The sequence below is a fragment of the Sinocyclocheilus rhinocerous genome, unplaced genomic scaffold (assembly GCF_001515625.1).
Source record: "Sinocyclocheilus rhinocerous isolate Xijiao unplaced genomic scaffold, SAMN03320098_v1.1 scaffold1365, whole genome shotgun sequence".
NCBI classification, from domain to species: domain Eukaryota; kingdom Metazoa; phylum Chordata; class Actinopteri; order Cypriniformes; family Cyprinidae; genus Sinocyclocheilus; species Sinocyclocheilus rhinocerous.
This window is the reverse complement of record NW_015628688.1, coordinates 50,636-68,419: the sequence shown is the minus strand read 5'-3', so window position 1 is coordinate 68,419 and position 17,784 is coordinate 50,636. Positions and strand designations below refer to the sequence as shown.

General features: G+C 38.1%; 1 protein-coding gene across 3 annotated transcripts in view; it reads right to left on the bottom strand.

Annotated features, from left to right (window-relative positions):
- Nucleotides 1-1,457: 1,457 nt before the first annotated feature.
- Nucleotides 1,458-17,784, bottom strand: part of LOC107738099 (tubulin polyglutamylase TTLL4-like) — a 20,503-nt gene continuing 4,176 nt past the window's right edge. For all 3 annotated transcript variants that reach the window (XM_016549774.1, XM_016549772.1, XM_016549773.1), the window contains exons 2-19: nucleotides 15,573-16,976; nucleotides 14,905-14,975; nucleotides 14,693-14,747; nucleotides 9,493-9,611; nucleotides 9,218-9,328; nucleotides 7,866-7,942; nucleotides 6,277-6,471; nucleotides 6,113-6,195; nucleotides 5,898-6,026; nucleotides 5,673-5,795; nucleotides 5,427-5,525; nucleotides 5,178-5,312; nucleotides 4,567-4,704; nucleotides 3,674-3,770; nucleotides 3,167-3,377; nucleotides 3,009-3,079; nucleotides 2,246-2,295; nucleotides 1,458-2,145 (exon numbers count right to left, since the gene is read on the bottom strand). In XM_016549774.1, coding sequence (XP_016405260.1) covers nucleotides 1,968-2,145; nucleotides 2,246-2,295; nucleotides 3,009-3,079; nucleotides 3,167-3,377; nucleotides 3,674-3,770; nucleotides 4,567-4,704; nucleotides 5,178-5,312; nucleotides 5,427-5,525; nucleotides 5,673-5,795; nucleotides 5,898-6,026; nucleotides 6,113-6,195; nucleotides 6,277-6,471; nucleotides 7,866-7,942; nucleotides 9,218-9,328; nucleotides 9,493-9,611; nucleotides 14,693-14,747; nucleotides 14,905-14,975; nucleotides 15,573-16,897 — 3,267 coding nt within the window. In that variant the 5' untranslated portion in view covers nucleotides 16,898-16,976 and the 3' untranslated portion in view covers nucleotides 1,458-1,967. The remainder of the gene's footprint in view (nucleotides 2,146-2,245; nucleotides 2,296-3,008; nucleotides 3,080-3,166; nucleotides 3,378-3,673; nucleotides 3,771-4,566; nucleotides 4,705-5,177; nucleotides 5,313-5,426; nucleotides 5,526-5,672; nucleotides 5,796-5,897; nucleotides 6,027-6,112; nucleotides 6,196-6,276; nucleotides 6,472-7,865; nucleotides 7,943-9,217; nucleotides 9,329-9,492; nucleotides 9,612-14,692; nucleotides 14,748-14,904; nucleotides 14,976-15,572; nucleotides 16,977-17,784) is intronic.

Sequence of the window (17,784 nt, the reverse complement as noted above, 5' to 3'; positions counted from 1 at the left end):
GACTGGATTAGGCCACAAAGTGGGTTTAATTGTCACTGGATACATGTGTTGACAGTAAAAAGTAGAATGAAGTTATAAAATAATTTTAATTAAAGTTACATTATGTAACTTCTGGCCCTCTAGCAGTTAAAAAAAAAAAAAAATGCATGCGTCTTGCGGTTGTGGAAGAACATTGTGTTGGGTTGTGCATCGGCTGTGCTTCTCTGCGCAGATGAATGTTTCGTAACACGCGGAAATAAAGAAAAAATTGATATGATTTGCATGTGAGCAATCATTTCTGTTATTGGAAAGTTTTTAAATAAACAACTTAAAAGTTTGCATTGCAATTTGTTAACATTAGACAAAGATTTCTAGTCATATTTCTATGGTCAAATGTTACAATGAACTCACGCTACTGTTTGAGAACCATATTATTAAATTATATTTTTATATTATGTTATTATAACTATATATTATCTATCATTTACCTGTCTTTTCAAATCTAGGAGTTCTCGTCAACAGCCAAACAAATGTAGTTGACTGAAATGTAGATTTTTATTATAGACTCTTTGTACACAGATGCTTTTTTTTTTTTTTTTAAACGGTGACTCCCAAAGTTTCGGCATTTTGCATGGTGCATGGTCAAATTTATTCGCTCGTTGTTACCTGTGACAACAAACTTACAGCTTCACGTGACTTCCACACCATACACACGGGTGGAAAGTTATCGGATATATGGCTGTAAAATATAAATCATTATTGTAGGTTTATCAAAGTGTAGCCGAGTAATGTAAACACATAGTTTGGAATTTTAGTTTTTACATTAACCCTAACATTAAAAAAATGACATAGTGAAGCTTCAATATAAATATCAATAAAAAGGGGGGGGGGTCTTTTTAACCATTGGATTTACAGGACTTTTCCAGGTCTACATAATAACACTTTTATATTTAGCCTGCCTCATTTATCCAGGACTTTGGGAACCTTGGTTCTGAAAAGAAAGAGAGGGGGAGAAACCGTTGTTGAGGGGGTGAATTAAAAAAATAAATATCTTGATTTTTAGTTTTCACATATTTTAAAACTTGTTTTGTCTTATTTTAATTCAATTTAAGTCACCTTGAGGCTCCTTAGGAAGTTTGCTGATGCCCACAGAGCCCTGGTTAACAACAACTGCTGTACACTGTTTGTGTTTGCTATGAGCAATAGTAAAAATATCACTGATTACAGAAGTAAACAGACTGTCAGTACCCAATAGTAACTAAACACACACTAAAGGGAATCTGCCCCTATGAGACGCTATTTCTGTACTGTCTATGCAGTTGAAATACCAGTCAGCCAAGTAGTTGTTGCATAAAACAGTTGATATTCTCAAAATAACCCCAAGCACAAGTGTGATCAAGATCCAAAGATCACTCTTAATATTCAACTCACTTTTGAGGAGCTAATAAAAATGGTTATGAAAGAATGAAAAGGTCATATTTCAAATAGCAATTTTAATTTAAAAACATTAACCTGAGCATGTTGTCTACCTTGAGCAGGGCATGCAAATGTCATTAGACATATGACAGTGATTTTTATTTTTTTACAATAGTATCTATTTTCCAAACTTCACATTTCATCCCACACGTTTAAAATAATCAGCTCAACAGATGCCTGTACTATACACAGACCTGTGATGTAAACAATGCAAAGTATCTATAGGCTGATATGGAAACCATCAAAACCCCAAACAGGAAGAGATTCTTCCTCCTGCCACCCACATGCACTGTGTATTTACACCTGTATGTGTGGTCCAGCAACAAAATACTCATTCAAAATACAGCTGTTAACACCCATTTGGCCAGTTATTTCATTTAGTCTGCTTTTCAGTCTTATCTCCCTCCAAAAGCAGAAAAGCACAACTCTAGGAGCTCTGCTAGGAGTGTCGCTAGATGTGACATGTATACACAGTTTGGAAGCTCTGAATGTCAAGGGTTGTGGGGTGGAGCTCAAAGGTCGTCGTGAGAAGGCAGGCTGTCACTGGCCAGGCTGGAGCTGGAGGTGGGACTGGGGCTCAGGCTGATGGTGCTCAGCAAGCTCATGTCTGGAAGACTCATAGTGACTGACTGAACCTCACGGTCAGACGAGTCCTCATCTTCAGCATCAGACCTCTGACTGACCAGCACACTGAGAAAAACAGCGAGAGAGACATGAAGCGAGTCAGATGCAAGTTGTACATAAGACCATCATAAGTCAATGTGGGATGGGTGTAGGTGCGTGTGCATACCCAGATCTAGCCATCTGAGATCTGTGTCCATGATACGACTTGGAAGACCACTATGAATAGAAGAACAAGCATAAAGATAATATACTAACAATAAAATCATTCAATATTCTTCAAAAAAAAAAAAAAAAAGGGAAAGGGACGTGACAGTTGGGGGTTCGGGGCCTTGCTCAAGGGCACCTCAGTCGTGGTATTGAAGGTGGGAGAGAGCGCTGTACATTCACTCCCCCCACCTACAATCCCTGCCGGTACGAGACTCGAACCCACAACCTTTGGGTTATGAGTCAGACTCTCTAACCATTAGGCCACGACTTCCCCAACAAGGTTCACATAATAAATGACTGATGAATTTCCACTACGTTTTGATTAATATTTTGAATTAAGATGTGCATTTTTGCAATTTTTTATAGTTTATTAATGTTATTTTAATATATCTATCTAAACATTTTTAATACTTTATTTCATATCAGCACACATCAAGATACAGGCCAAACAGCTTACATCAATTGGTTATACAATGGCCACCAAAAAACAAAAGAAACAAAAAAACTAAAGTACAATAATAAGAAGAACTACCAAACACATGCCTAGGGAAAACAGTATACACGCCTTTGGGTGTGTAGATCCAACATCAGTTCAAAAATAGAAAAATGTAGATCTGCACTTTGGTCTCTAAAACCTCTAATTCCAACAAGGCAGCCATATAATACAAGAGTCTGTTACAAAACAGCTATTGCAGTACGGTTGCACAAACATCAGTACTTACGTGATGAACAGAATCTGCCAGGTTGCCCAGGTGCACCCTCTTCTCACACAAATCCCTCAGCAGATTGATACCTAAAAGTATGAAAAGAGTCAAAATGGATAGCTAAGCAAACCGGGTCAGAGTTACAGATCATAGCACTGTGCAATGCAAACAAACACCTTTTCTCCTGTTGAGCCAGTATTTCTGCTCCCATTGGTTGAGGAGGATGTTGAGGTAGCGTGGTTGCTCAAAGAAACGGAGGTACCGGGAGGAAGCATGAGAGGGAAAAACTCGCTCAAAATCTCCTTTACGACACAACTCGTCCTCACTCTCTGCCAGCACACGCACATCGTCAGGTGTCAGCACATCCAGGATTGTTGCACAGAAATCCTGCACACAAAGACATATTTCATTCAAATGTGTGTGGAACTGGGGTAAGGCAGTCATTAGTATTATCAGTAACTACTAACTTGGATAACTGGACAATGCTTTCTTTTTAGTTTAAAGGGATAGTTCACCTTCAGTTGCTAGTCTCCATTGACTTGCATAGTGTTTTTTTTTCTGTTTTCTTTGCTCCATACTATGGAAGTCAATGGGGAACAGCAACTGAAGGTGAACTATCCCTTCAAGTGACCATCAGTGATCAATATCTCAATATGTGATGAAGGCGGGGTGTGTTTGAGTACCTGGTCTCCAAAGCGCTGGCTCAGATAAAAGGCTCTCTTTACTTTCTCATCAGTTGAAATGTCTGATCGCCATTTCTCTCGCACTGCTCCACATAAACTGAACAAAATAGAGTAAAACTTAAGTTAGAGGCATTCAGAACTAATTTAAGAATAACAATAAATAAATGAATGATGCACTTTTACATTGCCGTTTAAAGGTTTGGGCTCGGGTAAGATTTTTAAATTAAAGAAGTTTCTTATGCTCACCATTTCTTTTTTTTTAATAAAATACAGTAAAACAGTAATATTGTGAAATATTATCATCATTTATAATAACCTTTTTCTATTTGAATGCATTTTAAAATGTAATTTATTCCTGTGATGGCAAAGGTGAATTTTTAGCAGCCATTACTCCAGTATTCATTGTTACATGATCCTTATTATTATCAATGTTGAAAACAATTGTGCTGCTCAATATTTTTGTGGAAACCGCAATGTTTTTATTTCAGAATTTTTTTTATTTTAGGCCTTTATTTGACAGGACAGTAGTGAGACAGGAAGAGAAGTGGGAGAGAGAAGGGGGACGGGATCGGGAAAGGTCCACGTGCCGGGACTCGAACATGGGACGCCCGAAGCGCAACGGCGCTACATGTCGACACGCTGCCCACAAGGCTATCGGTGCCAACTATTTCAGGATTTTTTGATGAAAATAACTTCAGAAGAACAGCATTTATTTCAAATAAAAATCTTTTGAATATAATTAAAGTCTTAACACTCATTTAATGCATCCTTGCTGATTAAAAGTATCACTTTCTTAAAAAAAAAATCGTACTGACCACTCACTTTTAAAAGGCAATGTACAGCCATATAAGTGCATACAAAAATTTTGAAATACATGTAATATAAGAACTGACCTGTTAGTGGAGCTGCTGGCACTGAAACTGGATGGCGCAATGTCTTCTCTCAATGGCAACACAAAGCCAGCAAGGTTCAGCAGGTCCCGTATCATCTGACCCTTGATGCTGACATCCAGCGGTGTGTTAGAATGGAGGCTAGAAACAGAGAGGAAAAGGAAACATTATGAGAATGATATTTGCTACAGGGCAAAGCAGGATTCCGTGGAACGCAACAGCTTGGAAAAATACAATTATGAAAAGTAAATGAACATCTTTTATGGATAAAATCTTCTGGTTCAGTGGATTAATGAGGCCATATTTTGAGCTTATAGGTAACTGATAGTGTTGGGGACTGACTAGAAGCAGTACTAGTGACACTACTTCACAACTTCGTAGTGTGAATTTATGTATTACAGTCACCCTTATTTTTCGTGCCAAATAAATACGGCTCCGATTAATTCAATACATGATATAACCCAATTTATAATATTATTCCTAATGTCAGTGTCATTACTCACTCAGTAATTAGTAACAGAGACTACTCTTTTTAAAAGGTGGCTTGACTTAAAGGTGTCTGACTACTGTACATTCTGAACAGCTTAAGCTCCAAGACTTCCTGCATGCTGTACCTGGGTGAGATGTTCACCTCCAGCACCCATGGCTTCAGATTCTCATCCAACATAATGTCAAAGCCAAACAGCTCATGACAGCTGTAGGAAGAACGTACATGCATCTTCACCCGCGAGTTCACATATGGGTCAGACCTGCCATGGGAAGAGACAACACACTCAAGTTCAGTTTGGAGGAACATGAATGTGTGCACATCCACAAGAACAGTCTACAAATACAGTACAAGACTACGACTACAGGACACTTACGCAATGATGGTTTTGATGACCATATCTTTGATCTCCTCCCAAATGAGAGTGGTGTTGATACCTTGAGAGCCCAAGTACTGCCACAGCGCCTTCAAGGCCCTGCATTAAATAAAACCTCAATCATTAGACTGTATTACGATTCCGAGACCAGTTTGAATATTTTGAGGCCATGAGTTGCCTGCTGATTAAATCACAAAACCTCTTATCTTACCAGTGCAGGACAGACTAATATCTCTTTATTCTTACCATTTATGGCCCTGACAAGCCTTATCATCGCTGTTACTCTGGTACTCAGAGTTCTTCTTATTTACACTGTAGTTTGTAAGGTGCATAAACTTGTTGTTGAGGGTCTTCATAGAAGGAGAGTATCTGTGTTGAATTAACAATCAGAAAACACCCATTTAAATGAGCAAAGTCATAAGATTTGCACATTTTTAAACACTTTTAGTTCAATGACAATGATTTACTCACTTGCAGCTTGCAAAACGGACTAGTCCATCATTAAAGATGTAAACACGGAGTGGGTCATAAGAGGTCACATACACATAGATGCGTAGATCAAACTTATTCCCACTGATGAGGTAGGGCTTGTGAAGATACCTGCAGAAATGCATACCACATTACTTAATAGATCAGAAACCTGTGTCAATTAGGAATCAAATATGATCCAAGGTCTTCCAACTAACTTCTGCACGAGGAGCGGTCTCTTGCGTGGCATTTGGCTCCACTTGTGAATGACCTGAATGCCAATTCCACGAGCAGATGCAGGCTAAGTGCGAGAAATGGCAGCACGTCAATGACAAGAATGTCAGAGAGTAATTTCAAAGCAACTTTAGTAATGTAATGGTACCGGTTTGACGATCCATTTGTGCTTGCTGCCTCCATCCTCCCAGGCTTTCCTTAGCAGCTTGATATCCTGTGGGAGAATGAAGGAGCGTGGGAAGAAGCCAAACTCTCTTTTGCCAAAGCGTGCCTGCATCTTGGACAGGTTCCTCCAAAGTCGGTCCTTCCGGCCGATCTGAAAGGAGCCTGGAAAGTGGTTCAGCTGCCAAACAGAAATGCATGCTTGTTAATACTCAGCTGACAGGAAGTATTAAGCAATTACGAAAGGTATCTGAATATCAACAACTTGACAGATCATTTAATGACAATCACCAGGGGCCTGATGTATAAACATTGCGTACGCACAAAATGGGCATCGAAATGTTCGTACGCAATTTTCCACGCACATATCGGGATTTATAAAAAATAAACTAGGCGTAAATATGTGTGCACCATACGGACACTCCATGCGTACGCACTCTTGTACTGGAGGGAGCGAAATAAGGAAGCAAACAGAATGATTTTAAAGTCTGTTTTACATTTGACATACACGTTTAGATTAAATATGACACTCTGAATAATGAAGTTAAGCACTGAAATTTCGTGAAATTATTATCCAGAAATTACAACATTTTTATATGAATTTAAACAGAAATATTTACAGTGGATGTGCTGCTTTCGAACAATTTTCCTGTGGTATGCGATTTAATGTTTTAATCACAGCGAGCATTGCATGGCGCATGACAATTCCGCTTTAAATTGTGTTCTAAATAGAAAAACTCATGTTCTGAGAAAATACTTTTGCGTGAATAATAATGATCATTTTTGTGAACTTGACTTTGTTTGATGGCTTTGGAACATAGACGGTAACGACAGACATAAGGATGCACTCGTTGATCAAACAGTACATTGGTCTGATGACAGTAGAACCTCTTCCCAATATTGTGACAAACACCATATTTAAAAGATAGAATTAGAAGGAAACTGTAAGATATGCACGTTTTATTTTCAAAATGTTTTGTTATTGACGCGGTGAGTCAGACAGCTATTTACACTGCAAAAAAATAAGGCCCATCTCTTTCCATAAAAATATAGGCTATAAACATTCTAAAATATACGTTTACCTTTTAGGCAAATTGCATAAATTAGAATAGTGATGTCTCAAAACGTATTTATAGTCTGCATCTCATATTTTCCTAACGTATTCCTACCCTTAACTGCGTTAAACATGGTGTCACGTGGATGGTATATGCATGGGAATTATATGCAGATGACGTTATGCATATTAAAACTAGGCGTTATAAGCTCCATGAATGGCTATTTCGGGGAGGAGATGGGGTGGAGATTCATGTACACACAATCTTCTGCTGACTGGCTATTACAAAGGGAATTTTGCACAGGTTCTGGCATACGCATGGCTTTATAAATCTGAAAACTATTGTACGTACGCAAAATCTAGCTTTTGTGCGTATGCACACATTTAGGATGAAATCTACATGAAGTTTTATACATGAGGCCCCAGGTCATTAAATATGAGAAACAAACTTGATGGATTTTTATTACACAACTGTAATACACAGATGGCAAAACACTTCAAGCTTCCAATCCCAATCTTACCTTCTGAAACTCTCTAATGGCCTTGAACCCTGGTGACTTCATATGGTGACCCCAACAGCCAAGCCAATCATGACTCTCTAGAAAAAAGGCCAACACATGACAAACTGCAGACTAAAAGATTAATTGCAGTCTAGATGAGTAAGTACTGAAATTCAGAGCCAGTCTGCAAACTCTGACAGAATTTTACAGACAAATGCCTAGTGTATAATTTGTGCACACACTAAAAGCACAAAAAAATCCATCCAATAGGAAGATATTAAACGTTTCATATTTCACAATGATTTTACAACACATATTGGTTTTCATTTGTCATGTGTCATTAAGCATATTTCTGTGCGAGTTTGCATTTGGAGTGACTTGAAAGTCGTTTTGTATAGGATGCCCAGTTTTTCTCTATAACCATTCACAAAGTTAGCAAGTGTATAATGCCTAGTAGGGCTGTCAAAAAAAAAATCGAATTTCGAATATTCGTTGAATTTAAAATAAAAATCCACATTCGAATGCAAAAACGTTGCATTAGAATTATAGGTGTGCGTTAAGGAGGCAGCCTTATCAGCGGCGCACGAGATGCGATGACGATGAAAGTGTTGTTGCATTATAATGTTTTTGTTAGCCTATCCAGTTGAAGCCACAAGATGCGGCGCTGCTGCGTTGTTCATTAAAAAAATATCGGAAAAAGAGAACATCAATGCGGAGAAGATCTTGTTTACATCAAAACCGAAACCAAGCCGTTCACACAGAATGCATATTTCACGCATTTTCTAGACGGACATCTATTACTGTTGCACTCGCGTCTCGCACAAAAGAGCTGCATGTTTAGAAAGCCACGTAAAATTTATGCAAGTTTAACTTTGAAAAAACATATATCGAGACTTTATGGCGGGTTTTTCCCCATCTCACTGCATCTTATGTTTCTGAATGAAAAAATTTACTCTGTGTGATTGGCTTTCCGCCCTTTGTATTAAACTATGCATACATACATGATGCTGTTTTGTTTATAGTTGTTTAAGCAACTTAATTATAATTGGTTTATAAACATTATTTTAAACATTATGTACTTTTTTCATGTCATGCTATCTTATGCCTTGAATGATGAGCCCTCTTGTGGCCTCAGGAGAGAAGCCAAAAGCTTTTCTTCACCCTAACTGAAATTATGCATTTTAAATTCGAATATAATTCGAATTTTGATAATATTTAAGTACAAAATTCGAATTTAGTTTTTCAGCCATTTTGACAGCCCTAATGATTAGTGTTTTAAAATCTGTTCAGAAAAAAAAGAAAACTATGCTACAAGCAGTTTTCACACTGAACATCACTAAAAACACGTTACAAAAAGGAAGCTGTCGACTCACTTTTGGTGGCTTTGAAGTGTGATCTGGAGATGGTGTTTTTCACAACATTGGGGGTGACTGTAGTTATCTTCCATTTGAGCAGCTTCCTCTGTTCAGCAGGCAACAGCTCCACTGTGAAGTCAGGAGAAATTGTAACAACATACAGTCTCGAAAACAAGAGCTGATATTTAAAATAGAAAATTGTGTATTTAACGATCTGTTCATATTGTGTCTGAAATTGGTTATAAAGAATCAGTGCTTCTTGAGTCAGTGCTTTTGTGAGTGTATATGCCAACCTCTTTCATTGGCAGTGCTGAAGTACAGCGTGGAGGGCATGTGGGGGAAGAGACTGGGAACAAGTGCAGGTTTCTCCACCAGATCCCCCTCCACATCAGGACTAATGGGCTCCTCGACACTTAAAAAAACCCCACAAGAAACATTAGCAGGATCCCCCCCAAAAAAATCTCAGAACATATTCAGAAGAAGCACTAGTTATGAAGTACTACAATTCCTTGACACATGCATGTTCGTTTATTACACATTCTGGCTAATTTAAAGATGCTTTCAGTTGCCAGTAAGTGTAGTACTCTCAGCTCTGTTAAACACACAGGATTCAAAAAATCAGCACAGAAAATTGCAACTCTATCTGACACATTACCTTAAGTGAAATATGATCACAAAGTGGGCAAGAAGAATCACAAACCATTTGTGAATTCTTTATGCAAAAGAGTCTTATAAAGATTCTTGTACTATGTTTTAAGGATGTCAATAGCCAGCTTCCTCAAATAAAAATAAACTACTTCAGATAGAGAAACCAATAAGAAAATTTTAAAACGATTTAAAATTATATTTAAATCTGACACTCAGACAGAAAAAAACAAAATAACTCACGTGACAGTCATGTAGAACCGCTGAGGTTGATTCAAAATGGTAAATCACACTGAACTGCACTGAGTTTGAGGTTACACTCAACATGGGCCTTTACTTTGAGTGGGAAAACTAAACCAGAAAACGCCTACTACAAACAAACCCATCAGCTGGACGTCACTTCATGACAATGCCTCCACAGGCCTGACAATTCACTAGAGACTCATTTTCCTGTTATAGAGGGATAGTTCTACTTCTATCACACAAGAACAATTGTGGGACTTTTCTACAGGCCTCTGGCTTTAAAGCTTTTCTCTGACAGCAGCCACTGGAACAAACAAAAACTGTCAGGTCCTCCTCTGTGTGTTGGTCATCACTATGGTAATGTCAGGTGACTAGAGGAGAAACATGCAAAGTTATAAGACCCTCTTCTACTGTAATCTAGCTTCCATAGTCAGCCTTACTTTGCACTCTAAATCTGTGTGTCAAAAGTAAGCATTTGGCAGATCACCAGCAACAAGCACAAAGCCAGGATTAGCTAACAGAAAGAGAACTTTGAATCAGCAAAAAGACAAAAATGAGGATTTGCTAAATACTGTAGCTAAATACTGAGGTAAAACTGTGTGTATAGAAAATGTTTTTTGGAAAATTTCAATTTTGTGTTAAAAATAATCTGTAGTGTGTGTTTTTTTTTTTAAGAAATTAATTTTATTCAGCAAGGGCACATTAAATTGATCAAAAGTGACAGTAAAGAAATGTAATGTTATCAAAGATTTTCTTGCCATTCATCAAAAAAATCCTGAAAAGAATAGAAAAAAAGTTTCCACAAAAATATTAAGCAGCAATTTTAATTGTAAATAATGTTTTTAGCATTAACAATTATAATAAGAAGAAACGTATGCCAAATCAGCACATTAGAATTATTTCGGAAGGATTATGTGACACTGAAGACTGGAGTAATGGCTGCTGAAAATTTAGCTTTGCCATCACAGAAATAAATTACTAAAACAAATATGAATTAAAATAAAAAATGATAAATTAAAACAAAACACCTATTTTAAATTGTAATAATTTAACATTACTGTTTTTAATGAATTTTTAATACAAAAAAAATAATAAAAAATTACAGACCCCAAAATTTTTTTTAACGGTAATGTATATACATATGTGACCCTGGACCACAAAACCAGTCTTAAGTAGCACGGGTATATTTGTAGCAACAGTCAACAATACATTGTATGGGACAAAATTATTGATTTTTCTTTTATGCCAAAAATAATTTGGATATTAAGTAAAGATCATGTATCCATGAAGATATTTTGTAAATTTCCTACTGTAAATATATCAAAACTTAATTTTTGATTTGTAATATGCATTGCTAAGGACTTAATTTGGACAACTTTAAAGGCGATTTTCTCAATATTTTGATTTTTTTGGACCCTCAGATTCCAGATGTTCAAATAGTTATATCTCGGACAAATATTGTCCTATCATAACAAACCATACATCTATGGAAAGCTTATTTATTCAGATGATGTATAAATCTCAATTTCAACAAATTGACCCTTATGATTGGTTTTGTGGTCCAGGGTCACATACAATGATTTCCACGTCAATCTGCACTCCATACACCATAATGGCAAAGCAAAAACAGAACTGTCACAACTTTGTAAATTTATAGGCCTAAAAGAATAAAAAATGGAAATGAGTACATTGCATAAGTATTTAAACCCTTAACTCAGTACTTAGCTCTGGGTTTTCATTAAAGCTATCTCAATATTTTGGTGCACTGAGCTTATCTTCTACTCTGATGTGTCCCTCAGTCCCAGCCGCTGAACAGCCCCACAGCATGAGGCTGCTACCACCACACTTTACTTTTGGGATGGTACTCTGCAGGTGATGAGCAGTGCCTGGTTTCCTTCAAACATGATGCATGGAATTGAGGTTAATCAGACCAGAGAATCTTGTTTCTCACAGTCTGAGGGTCCTTTAGGTGCTTTTTGGCAAATTCCAAGTGTGTTTCCATGTGCCTTCACTGAGGAGAGGATTGCATCTGGCCACACCAGCATAAAGCACAGATTAGTGGAGTGTTGCAGTGATGTTTGTACTTCTGTAGGTTTCTCCTGTCTCCACATATGATCATGGAGCTCAACTAGAGTGACCATCAGGTTCTTGGTCACCACTCTAACCAAAGCCATTCTCCATCAATTGCTCAGTTTGGCCAGGAGGCCAGCTCTAGGAAGAGTCCTGGTTGTTCCAAACGTCTTCCATTGTGGATAATGGAGGCTACATGCTTCTGTGAACCTTCAATGCAGTAGAATTTTTTTTCTGAACTCTTCCCCAGATGTGTGGTTTGATGAGCTAAATTTCAACTGTCCCAGATATGGAATCATTTAAGTTTTTTTATCTTGAATAAATTTGCAAAGATGTTAAAAACCTGTTATTTGCTTTGTCATTATGGTGTATATAGTGTAGTGATTGATGTGGAAAAAAAAAGTAATTTAAAGCAGTTTAACATAAGGCTACAACATAACAAAAAGTGAAAAAAAAATTGAATACTTTCACAAGACACTGTATATGGGTGTGTGAGCGAATTTGTGGTGGAATTTCCTTTATTTTGTCCTTTCTCTAATGTTTCAAACTGTAATTTGCTTTCTGCAATGTATGACACAAGGTTGAACCAAGAAAACAATTGTTTCTTTCTGCAGTCAAGGTCATGTTTTGGAAGACGCTAATGAGGTAGAGGCCCGTTTTATTAGAGGACACGTTAATATTTATGGTGAGAGTGAACGACTTATGGAATATAGAGAGGGAGATGACGCTAAAGTATCCATATCACCAGGAGTTATAATAATTTTATAAATTTTCTTATCCAATCAGTTAAGAGTTTTGTTCTATGATAAAGCAGTATGATGATTGTATTGAAAATTAATACTGGTATTTTAGAAGTAACCCTCGTAACAGGAGAGGCTACCAAGGCTGGAGATAAAACCTTAAAAATTTTAACTATTGCCCTGACTTCATTTTACAGGTGTACTTCTACCACGTTTAAAGGCAGAGTGAGTGATTTTTCAAAAATGCTTTAAAAACTGATTCGGGCCGAATCGCAAAACAAACTTGTAGCCAATCAGCAATAAGGGGCGTGTCTACTCGTGATGTGGAGGAGAGCGCGTTCAGTGCATGGGACGGACATTAGCCGAGCCAGCGACAGAAAGATAGAGATGGCGGATAAAAAACAAAAGAGGAAAACGTCTGCGGAACGATAAGGCAAGAAGTAGGACCCGTGTAAATATCGGATCAGCTTTCCAGCGCTGGAGAGAACTCAAGGAGCGGGTTTCCTTCAAACATGATGCTTGGAATTGAGGTTCATCAGACCAGAGAATCTTGTTTCTCACAATCTGAGGGTTCTTTAGATGCTTTTTTGCAAATTCCAAGTGTGTTTCCATGTGCCTTCACTGAGGAGAGGATTGCATCTGGCCACACCAGCATAAAGCACAGATTAGTGGAGTGTTGCAGTGATGTTTGTACTTCTGTAGGTTTCTCCTGTCTCCACATATGATCATGGAGCTCAACTAGAGTGACCATCAGGTTCTTGGTCACCACTCTAACCAAAGCCATTCTCCATCAATTGCTCAGTTTGGCCAGGAGGCCAGCTCTAGGAAGAGTCCTGGTTGTTCCAAACGTCTTCCATTGTGGATAATGGAGGCTACATGCTTCTGTGAACCTTCAATGCAGTAGAATTTTTTTTCTGAACTCTTCCCCAGATGTGTGGTTTGATGAGCTAAATTTCAACTGTCCCAGATATGGAATCATTTAAGTTTTTTTATCTTGAATAAATTTGCAAAGATGTTAAAAACCTGTTATTTGCTTTGTCATTATGGTGTATATAGTGTAGTGATTGATGTGGAAAAAAAAAGTAATTTAAAGCAGTTTAACATAAGGCTACAACATAACAAAAAGTGAAAAAAAAATTGAATACTTTCACAAGACACTGTATATGGGTGTGTGAGCGAATTTGTGGTGGAATTTCCTTTATTTTGTCCTTTCTCTAATGTTTCAAACTGTAATTTGCTTTCTGCAATGTATGACACAAGGTTGAACCAAGAAAACAATTGTTTCTTTCTGCAGTCAAGGTCATGTTTTGGAAGACGCTAATGAGGTAGAGGCCCGTTTTATTAGAGGACACGTTAATATTTATGGTGAGAGTGAACGACTTATGGAATATAGAGAGGGAGATGACGCTAAAGTATCCATATCACCAGGAGTTATAATAATTTTATAAATTTTCTTATCCAATCAGTTAAGAGTTTTGTTCTATGATAAAGCAGTATGATGATTGTATTGAAAATTAATACTGGTATTTTAGAAGTAACCCTCGTAACAGGAGAGGCTACCAAGGCTGGAGATAAAACCTTAAAAATTTTAACTATTGCCCTGACTTCATTTTACAGGTGTACTTCTACCACGGTAGGGGCGTGTTTGTTTTGGTGATTTCAAATATAAACATTGGCTACCAGAAATCCCTCACTCTGCCTTTAAGAGAGATCAATAAGCACTTAATAAGCACAATGTAAAACAGTGAGATTCGTCCTGGAGTACTGAATTTCTCAAAGATAAAAGTCTATTTACTTGGACAAGGCTGCCATGGACGTTGTTGAGGAGACATCACAATCATCTGAGTCAACTGAAAAGCAAAAAAGTAGCCTTAGATTTTATGAAAACACAATCGAAAAATGAGAAAAAAATGTAACCTTATACAAACACATATTGATAAAAGAGTTCTGGCTACACAGGTTTATATATGCTGAGGTTAAAGCAACAGAAAAAAGCAGTTCTGTTACCATCATCACTGAAGTCATTCTCCAGATTATCTGGAAGCTCCTCCTCATCACCATCTAGAAGCATTCCCTGTCTGAAAGGTGAATCACAAGGGGAAAAAAAACCTTGAGAAATTACCTCGGACATGTGACTTTTACGGTGTAAGATGCACAATATTTGAGAGCTTTAAAGTTATGTCCAAAATAAATGCATGAAATTTTTTTTGTTGGAGTTTCTTAATGATTCAAACCAGTTTGAATTATCTGATTTACTAAAACGAATTAAGACTTCCCATCAGCACATTATTTACAGACATACAATACTGTCTAAAAGTGAGGAATCAAAATCAAAAAGATTTTTTTGAAAGAAATTAACACTTATTCAAAAAGGACCCATTAAACTGATTAAAAGTATATAATACAATAAAGAAATTAAAACTTCTATTTCAAATAAATGCTGTCCTTTTGAACTTTCTATTCATATATACACATATAGATAGAATACAGATAGAAAATAGTTATCAAATAAAAACAGATATTTTAAATACATTTTTTTTTACTGGCATTTTTAATCAAACACAGCCTTGGTGAGTATAAGTGACTTCTTTCATATACATAAAAAAACTCATCAACGCCAAACTTTTGAACTGCAGTAAATATACAAAAACAGTTAATTGAGTAACTGCACACACCTCTGAATCTCAGGACTATCCTCCTCTTCTTCCTTAAGTGACATGGGGCTTGTGTCCACCTGAGAGGCCTGACAGCATTCCTCTTTTGTGAGTTGAATGGCAGATATCTGGTTTGTCACGGTGTAAACAGACGGCGATTGAGGAGAGGCCATATCATGGCCAGTCACCTCTGGAATGGCACAATCACCTCCCTGTGTCTTACCATTACATACAACAGCAGAGGGGCACTTCTCATCCATTATATCAAAACTGAGGGCACTGTTGGTTTCCATAGGTGCAAAACAAGACTCCTTATCTTCAGTAATAAGGCAGATGGGTACAGTACTGCCTGTGAGATGTTTTACGGTGCTCACACCATTGAGTGTCCGGCGTCTTGCATGTACATTGATTTTGGTGAGTTTTCGCACAACGGTGGCAGCGGACTCTGCCTCAGAGCTGATTTTAGTCACTCTCTGAGGAGCTTCACCGACACCGTGTCCCACACAGCAATCCAGCTCAATTGCTCCAGTGTCTTCCGCTACGATCTTCTCAAACTGCTTTAAATCCTTGGGCGCCTTGCTGTGGTTCAAAAGCACATCCGTGCATATGTCTTTCAAAGGCATGCTCTGTTGGGGAGGTTTTGTTGCATCGGTTTTGAGGCCTCGTGAATGTGTTCCATTGCAGCCGGATACGATATTGGCAGGACTGTGCAGGTCAATGGTCTCTTGTTTGGAGTATGTGGGCATTTTGGCATTTGGGGGCCACACGACTCCATTGCTGTTATCCCTGAGCTTGTTGCTCGTCCAAGGCAAAGACTGATTAGTAGGCATGATTTTCTCAATTACGACCCTTTGAGAAGACGACTTAGGTGGGGAGGGACAGGCAGGACAAACAGACAGCTGAGACGAAAAGGCCCTTTTTCCTAACAGCCCTGACTTGAACCGAAATGAATCAAGGTTCCAGTGGGATTGACGGTGGCTACGGCATGCAGCGGGAGCAGCGTTAATATGTGGCAAGCTCTTAGATAACACACTGCGTGTCCTTAAACCATTACTAGCACCATTCAAAGAAGTTGCACTTGTGCACTGCGCACGGCTGACTCTTACTGTAGGCACGTGTGGATAGGCACGTTGTGTGGGGATCCCTGAGACACAGAAGGGCTGATCATACAGCACTCTCACATTCGGCTGAGGCACCGAATCACCCGCGCCGCCCTGCAATCTCTTTCTTTCAGCATTGAAGGAGCCTCGTGCATTGGGTGAATGCACTACTGCCGACTTGGCTTGGATGACGAGGGCTGGCCGAGATGCCCCATTCCTTATGTCTTCAGCTCCACTGGAGGCCATTAATTGCCATCTCACACCCCCCTGGCATGGGCTCAGGCAAACACATAAGTGAGGAACCGAAGGATAGAGGGGGCTACAACTGTAAAACGGAGAGCAATAACACCAGTTATTGATGAAATGCTCACTGTGGCATTTTAACACCATTTTGTTATCACCATTATTTAACAATCAGATATGGACAAGCATTTGATATTCTTGACGCTGCTCTGCTGGGCTTCATTACGCACTGTCCTGTTTGCTTTACTGTTCACAGAAGCACAGAAGTGAAAGAATGTGGAATTTAAGTAGCCAACATTTAAATTTGACCACTGTTTATGACAGAAATGTTAAATGACCAACAATAATATTCAACTACTAGGAATTTCACCATTTTAAAAAATGTATTTCACTGTAATTGAAAATATAGGCTATTATTTACATAATTCATGTAATTAATAACTGCATGTGATGAAACATGAAGCATTAACAGAACCGTTGTCAGCAAATTAGTTATAAAAGTTATGTGTGCAGTGCACATTTAAAGGGGTCCTATTATGCTCTTTTACAAAGTCTTGATTTTGTTTTGGGGGTGTACTAGAACATGCTCTCATGCTTGGTGGTTCGAAAAACGCATTATTTTTCACATAATTTACAAATAAATTAAAATACCTTTCTACCCAGCCTGGCACAAATGGCTCGATTAGTTCCGGCTTTGTTGTGGAAGCTGTCCTCAGTAAAATGCGCAGCACACAATAGCAAATTGGAGTTAAAAAATAAATTGCAACCACTGTTTCCTGACATCATCCGGTTTCGGAAGCCCAAACAAAGACGTTTGGGCACGGAAGTGAAAAAAACAGCATTTCAGGCGGTCGTGCACAGGACGAGAAGCGCAGCGTCGCGCCACATCT